At 32.2% G+C, this 8,236-nt stretch overlaps 1 protein-coding gene across 6 annotated transcripts in view; it reads left to right on the plus strand.

Moving 5' to 3' along the window:
• The window catches only part of LOC106473092 (scavenger receptor class B member 1-like), a 25,942-nt gene that overhangs the window by 4,951 nt on the left and 12,755 nt on the right, over positions 1–8,236 (plus strand). For all 6 annotated transcript variants that reach the window (XM_022401588.1, XM_013933773.2, XM_022401590.1 and 3 more), the window contains exons 3-8: positions 879–970; positions 1,720–1,880; positions 2,917–3,058; positions 3,572–3,778; positions 5,365–5,456; positions 7,774–7,820. In XM_022401588.1, the coding sequence (XP_022257296.1) occupies positions 879–970; positions 1,720–1,880; positions 2,917–3,058; positions 3,572–3,778; positions 5,365–5,456; positions 7,774–7,820 (741 nt within the window). The remainder of the gene's footprint in view (positions 1–878; positions 971–1,719; positions 1,881–2,916; positions 3,059–3,571; positions 3,779–5,364; positions 5,457–7,773; positions 7,821–8,236) is intronic.

Below are 8,236 nucleotides of genomic sequence, written 5' to 3' on the forward strand. Positions count from 1 at the left end.
GCCATCCAAGCAGTGTGTTGTTAGTGGTAGGACAAATAGGATTTTAGGGTGTATCTACAGAAATATTGAATACAAGTCTAACGAGGCTAAAATTTTATTGTATAGGTCACTGGTTAGGCCACATTTGGAGCATTATGTTCAGTCTATGGCTCCTTACCTTAGGAAGGACATTAAATAGTTGGAAAGGGTTTAGAGAAGGGTTACTAGAATGGTGCCTGGGATGGGGGGGGGGGTTGTCACACGAGGAGAGGTTGAAGTTTCCCAAATTGTTTTCTTTTGAAAAAGAGTTAGAGGGAATCTGAGTGAGGTGCTTAAAATTTTAAAGGGAATTGATAGTGTTGATGCATCATCTTTTTTCATACTTAAAGGTGAGAATAGTACAACTAGGGGACAGAAATATAAACTTTGGCAGGGTAGGACTCATCTTCAGCTAAGACAGTTTTATTTTTCTGATAGGGTGGTTGGCTTTTGGAATGGGATGCTTTTGGGATTGGCAGTACATTTAAGTGAGTTTAAAAGAAAGCTTAAGTATACGAATGATAAGTTTAAGATTTTTAAAAAATGTATTTATTAATAGTTAAGTTTAGAGAATGGGACAGCCAAGAGGGACCAATAGGTCCCATGTTGTCCCAAAACATTATGTTATTTAAGAGACTTTCACCTGTGTCATAAAACGTAATCAAAACACAAGTTTTCAAATCAAGCTATATTACTAATCTCCTTTGCAGATTTTTTACCAGATATAACTCGAACTCGGTTATTGAAATAAAAGGATATATGGTTAGCTTGTCATTCTTATTGTTGATTTCAAGCTTTCTTAGAAAGTTCCTAAACAGTTTTAAAGGAAAGCTCTATTAACATTTTTTTTTTTTTACTAGTGGTAACAGGAGCTATAGGGTTTGCAATTTTCATACTTGGTCTTACCCTGCTGTTTTCTTTCCCAGTCTTATTCAGATATTTGTTGTACGAGGTAAGATATCTTATTACCGTTCTGTACGATCATATCTTGTTATTAATTCAACTATTGTTTTTGTAAGAAATAAGAAAACTTTTTCATTCAAAAAGAAATTGAACTTTTCTGTATTATATGATCATAAACATCAACTTGCTTAGAAATGGAACCCAGCTGTACGTCAACCTAAAAAGTAAGGAGATTAATCAATAATAGGAAGAAAAAAACTATCTCGAGTATGCTTAATTAACTTTATGAAATGTGATAAATAAATAAAAAACAAAACGGTAGCTAAAAAGTAAGAAAAGCTTGAGTTACGTTATAAACTGTTTTATTGTTCGTTCATTTGTTCTTTCATACCTTGTAAGATAAAGGCACAGTGTCTGTTTTTCTTGAGGCAGTTACTTTGGTAATTATTTTTTAAAAGTAACTAATGTCCATTACCATAATTTTAAATGAGCTCTAGAAAGAAAAAGTCCAAGGTGTAATTGTGTATATCTTTTTTTTTATTATTAAAGAGAAGATAATTGATCAAGATAACTTTTTGTATGTCATATTTCATCATATTACCATTCTCTTCGCATCATTCAATATTTCTGCTTCGAGCAGTACTACTTAATTTAAATATAAGACAAACTATCTTCAAACTTCAATATAAACTATGTCCAGATCTCATTTGTTGCTGTGTGATATGTTTAACAATTACCTCACTTAAACTTAATGGTCAATAATTGTTTTAAGTAATAAACATCTTTTTTCCCTTTCAGAATCTACCTCTGAAAAATGGGTCAATATCATACAAGATGTGGAAGAACATCCCCATTCCAATCTATCAGAGGATATATTTCTTTAATATGACTAATCCTGAAGAATTTCTTCAGAAGGGTACAAAACCCAAACTTCAAGAGCTCGGCCCTTATACTTACAGGTATTTTTGTTGTTTTTAGCAAATTGGCTAAAATATGCGTGTATGTAGTGGCTTTGATCAAATTGGTAGTTCTAAAAAATTCCCTTGTGTATGGTTGTCCTAAGCTGGCATATTTTGAACCAGTGAATCTTGGTTATTTTAAACTAAATTAATCGACCAGTTTTTGTTTTAAGTGTTAAGAAAATAAGACTTTCTCCGTTGTTAATCCAACTCATTCTTCAAGGACACATCTTATTATAATGTATTTAGCTTGTGTGTGTGTGTGTGTGTGTGTGTGTATATATATATATATATATATATATATATATCTATGTCTATGGCCAAAATAATAAACACAATGTGGCACCATCTACTGGTATCACAAACAAAACTCCATAGAAAATTTCACACTTTGGGTATTCAAGATTCAGACATTTAGAAAAATAACTGTGGTATGTGCAAGAACAATTTTTTTATCATAAAACACAAAATGTAAGTACTCTCCTCACAACAAGAACACGACTTTCACTAGGACTATATGTGAGGGTTTTATTATATCTTTATTGATGTAATTTGTAAATATAGTACAAAAGAAATGGAGTTCGTAAAAAAAATTTGTTTTTCAATAAAGGTACCCCTTTTAATATATAAAAACATTACAGTTTATATCAGCACAATCTAAACTTTTCCTGTGCAGTACTTCCCAGAAAAATCATTTTTTAGAAAATTTTAAATGAGGTATGAATACTACGATAAGTAATTACTAGCACAAACAGCCACCTGTAGAGTGGTATTCCTGCTAGTTATTAAAACTTTACCAGATGTTTACTGTCTGGCTATTAAGTATTAGACATCAAAGTTATCATAAAATCAATCAGTTGTGGGATTTTTGTGAAATTGTTCAAAATATTTTGTAGCTAAGCTAGAAAATATAGCACTATTTTATTATCTAATTTTGTAAAAATAACATTTAATATTATTAGATATTGAGGTATATTAGTTTGATACGTTAAAAAAAACGTGCCAATAAATGCCATTACTTGATATCTGATATTAGGAGCTGGTGGGTTAAAAGGAACATTACTTGGCACCACAACGACACTGTGACATATAGGGAGAAGAAGAAAAATATTTTTTTACCTGAACTTTCCACGGGAAGTGAAAATGATTTAATCACAACTATTAACTTTCCACTGGTGGTGAGTATGATGCCTTTCCATCTGTACTTTCAAGTCACACTTGATACTATATCATTTCTAGAATGTTCTTCTACCTCTTAGGGATTTAAGAGTACCTGCAGGGTTTCTTAACAAATCTAAAGTTCCCTTTTTGTTGTTTTTTTAAACCTCGGCGAAGATGATCACCTATATTTCTGCTTTACAAAAATAATAAAGATTTTGTGAGAGGATTTTTGTGTTCTGAAAACTATTTTTGTTCCCTTCACATTTTAAACTTTGCACTACCTCAAACACTTTGGTAGGATCGTATCTTTCAGTTCATGTAGCTAGTAGGTGCTTTAGATATCTGTGTAACTACTTCTTTCTGTTATTGGGTTAATTTCTATAATATTAAAATATTTATATCACAAATGAAAGAAAGGGTGATAGTAATTTGATATATTAGAATATATCTTTTTAAAATTTTATTTCATTGTAATGAATTTTTATGGACGTTTGTTAGAGTAAGCATTTTCTTGGATTTTTGTAATAAAGGCGGCAGCAGCATGGTTACGTAATGCCAACTCAGTGGAAAAAATTTCTGCCTCGATTGCTTTCTTTCTGTTGAAAGAGACTGTTTTCATCCGACGATCAGTTCGCCAACTAACCTATGAGGGCTACCATGATTACTTGACAGAAATTGCTTCATTGATTAATCCAGATATACCCAAGACTCGTGGATATTTTGGGTGGTTGTATGGGGTAAGTTTTTACTGAATATGTTTAAATTGAAATATTAGTAGCTAAAATAAGCTATTGGTATTATTAAAAGTAAACTTAAATTTTCAGCTTATAGTTGCCATTCTGTCACTTTGGGTAACTTTATTTTACTTTCAAAATCCAGGTATGATGTAAAAAAAAATAAAAATATCTGTGATTCCTTTGTATTAAATGGTATTGTTTTGTAGATGAAACATTTCCTATCACATTTACTCAGTTTTATTTTTGCCATCTATTTGTAAGAAATCTTCAACCATAAAAAAAAAAAAGTTACAAAGTCAGAAAAAAAAATATACGTGAAATTAAGTTTTTTTTAATTGTGTGTTCAAATTGAACAAAACCACTTTCTTCATGATTACCAGGTAACTGCTGTTTAAAAACACCAAGAAATTTCTTTAAGCCTTTATTGAGAGTAGTTTAATCCATTAACACCACATTTGTTAGAATTTTGTTTATTGAGTCTTATATTGGCGTAACTATATATATGGAGAGAGAGAGTCAAATACGGGGTTCTTAGGAATTGAATGGCCAGGGAAGTATATTTTTCCATGTTACAGAGATGAACTACAGAGTTTATAATGTAACGTCTTTTATAAATACATGAAAGAAGGTGTTTTACATCTTATTCAATTGTCGCTTTAAAAGTAAGGTCTTTCTTAAAATCCAAGTATTTTACAATACAGAACTTAGACTGTGGTACCATTTGCTAATGTTAAACAGGGATTCGCAACCCTGTAATATAGAATAAACTTACTATATATATATCTCCAACACTGAATTTACAAATTTGAATTAGAAAATAATTTTGTAATATGTTCGAAGCATGTAAATAATCTCTGATGGTTTTAACAGAACTTAATGAATCTTAATTATATATGTACATTTTTAATGATTTTTGGAAAAGATTATCAGAAATGGAACTGAGTGATAGTTTTCATATAGCTCTAGGTATCAATGTAATGCTAATTACCGTTCCAAAATCTTGGATCTTGACCCCCACTGGGACAGCAATAAGTCTTCAGATTTAAACTGCTAAAATCAGGGGTTTGATTCCCCCTGAGTGGACACAGCAGATAGCCTGATGATGCTACAAGATAAACCCCCCACAATCTAATTACCGTTCCAAAATCTTGGATCTTGTCCCCCACTGGGACAGCGATAAGTCTTCAGATTTACACTGCTAAAATCAGGGGTTTGATTCCCCCTGAGTGGACACAGCAGATAGCCTGATGATGCTACAAAATAACCCCCCCCCCCCACAATCTTCTTAGATTTATTTGTATTGTTTTATACTTTAAATCAAAAGCATTGCTAACCAAGTTGAAAAACTAGCTAGGGTTAGTTATTATTGGAGGCCTAACTGGGAATAAACTTTCACGAATACTTGAATTCACTCTCATTTCATCCAGGAAGTCACTCAACATACTTCTCCTTGGTTACATTTGAACTCGTGGATAAATCTTTTTATAGATGGTTTTAAAACTGTAATTATAATGTATACAAAATATCTAATAGATACAGCTATCACTAGGGAATATAAAGTTGTTGTTTGTTTTTTTCGTTTTTAGAGGAATAACTCTGATGATGGAGTATTTACAGTTTTTACAGGAAAAGATAAAATCAACAAATTCAATCTCATAGAGAGCTGGAATGGAGCAAGGCAAGTTGAAAAGTGTTTTATTCATAGGTTCCGTTATCTGCACCTTTATGAGTATTTCAGGCATTTTATCAAATGGTCTAATTCTCGGAATAGAATTGTGGGTAGTTTTTGTACAAAATTGATTACTAAGGTAGCTTACTTATAGAGAAGTCTTCCATATTATATAATTAACGTCTATAAATACACTGATATTGTAGGGGTACTTGAAATATAAGTAATAAGTTCTTCAACTAAAAATTGTCTTTAAATATCAAGTTAGAATTTATTTCTTAGACTGATAAAAATGCTGAAAACGTGTCTATTCTTGTGTTGTTTCAGCTAACTTAGTTACTGAATAGCTGCAAGATGTCCTCGGGAATTTCATAACTTTCCACTTGAATTGATTTACAGAGCATCCCACTCGGAGCAATCGTTGGTTTGTCGTTATTATTACTTGTTCTCGGTCTGTTAGAAACACTCGTTGGTCTTTAGAAATATAGCATTAAAGGACAACAAGGGAACTTTTGGTCTATCTACTAAAAACTCAAAGCCAACCCTTATCATTTAAATACTTATCAAGAGTTCCATTAAAGTACCTTAAATTTACTGCATCCACCACATCTGAAGGCAACCCATTTCAAAAGTCAATAACCCTATTACAAATATAAAGCTATCTTAGCTAAAGATGATGCCTACTCTGCCAGAATTTATAACTGTGTCCCCTTGTCTTACCATTCTTACCAATAAATAGAGAAAAATATGAAGAATCGATAATATCAATTCCCTTAACAATCTGAAACACCTCAATCAGATTCCCTGTAATAACGTTTCTTTTTTTTAAAGAGAAAAAAAGTCAAAAAATCTTTACCTATTCTTTTATGGCACCTTTCCATCTTGGATATCATCCTAGTAACCCTTCTCTGAACCCTTTCCAACAATTCAATGACCTTCCTAAGGTAAGTAGCTCAAGACTGAACTGAATACTCCAAATGTGACCTAATCGGTGACCTGTACAATCAAATTATAACCTCTTTAGACTTGTATTCAATATTTCTGTAGGTACAACTTACAATCCTATTTGTCCTACCACTAGCAACAGCACACTGCTTGGATGGCTCAAGAGACTGATCAACTATTACACCAAGATCTCTTTCTTTCATGACACTGTTAAGGTTGTTCCCATCTAAATTATATCCATAATTCAAATTGTGATATTTCACGTGCATTATCTTGCATTTATTATAATTAAAACCCATCTTCTGTTTATTCATCCAACACACCAAATAATTTAAATTCTTTTGTAAAGCAGCAGCAGCATCCTCCTCACAGCCAGCAACAAGCAATACTTTAATATCAACTGCAAATTTAAGTAATATATTGGCCATTCCTTCATCTATGTCCTTGATGTAAATCAAAAAGAGCAAAGGTCCTAACACTGAACCCTGAGGTACCCCATTTGTAACATTAATCCAGTATGACTGAATTCCATTTATAACAACCCTCTGTTTTATTCCATCCAGCCACTCTTCTATCCAATTAGTTAACTTATCTCTCACAACTATAGAGATTTTTTTTTACAATACTTTTATGTGTCACCTTGTCAAATGTTTTCTGGGAATCCAGGTACACCAAATCTACACCCTTACCCTCATATACTTAAGCAGTAACCTCTTTAAAGGATGTCAAATAATTAGTATGGTAAGGATTTCCCCTAGTGAAACCATGCTGACTATCCAACAAAATTTCAAGCTTTGTTAAATGACTTTGCAAAGAATCTTTTATCAGACTTTCAAAAACTCTTTCCACCACTTATGTAAGGGACTAATAGGCCTGTAATTATGGGGACAATTTTTATCACCTCCCATGAAAAAAGGAGTAACTTTAGCCAATCTTCTGAGATCTGCTCACTATTATAAGACTATTATAACAAATAGTAGCAAGTGACTTACGTATCTAATTCTTAAACTCCTTCAAAAACCCTTGTGTAAATATTAAAACAAATGGAACTATTTGTGCATGCTCATCTTCTATTTTTACTGAACAACAGACTTGAAGCCCAGTGATTTTGAAAAAAACCTGAAGAATCATCCTAAGTGATTTGATACCCGTGTTTATTTCATTATATTTATTTACTTTGTACACTCCTGGCTATTTTACTCTTGAAAATTTTTCATCCAGTTCTACAAACTTCCTATACAAAACAATATGCATTACTGAAATAACTTAAGTCGGCTTGAAAGAGATCTTGCTAACTTGCATCTGATAATGTATGTATGTGTGTGTGTATATATAGATAGAGAGATGGACAAACTTAAGTTGTTTTTTTTGTTTTTTATAGCTCTTTGAAGTATTGGAATGGAACTTGCAATCAAATTGAAGGAACAAGTAAGCTAAATTTCCGTATTCTGTTGTGCAATTTAAGCAGAATTAGTCTGTGTGATATTTGTGTATTTATATCACCTTACCTACAGTTTGTGTTTTTGTCAACCGTCCAAGAAGACAAAGCATTTATATGGTTATACCACTGTACCTACAACTTTGGTGGTGGTGGTTTTACTGGTCATCCAAGATGGAAGATATTTGCATATTTATATATTCCCCCCCAGACTTAGTATTTTAATGTGTTGTTTTGATCATCTGTCTCCAGACCCAGTATTCTAATGTGTTGTTTTGATCATCTGTCTCCAGACCCAGTATTTTAATGTGTTGTTTTGATCAACTGTCTCCAGACCCAGTATTTTAATGTGTTGTTTTGATCAACTGTCTCCAGACCCAGTATTTTAATGTGTTGTTTTGATCAC

The sequence above is a fragment of the Limulus polyphemus genome, unplaced genomic scaffold, assembly GCF_000517525.1.
Source record: "Limulus polyphemus unplaced genomic scaffold, Limulus_polyphemus-2.1.2 Scaffold5876, whole genome shotgun sequence".
Lineage (NCBI taxonomy): Eukaryota > Metazoa > Arthropoda > Merostomata > Xiphosura > Limulidae > Limulus > Limulus polyphemus.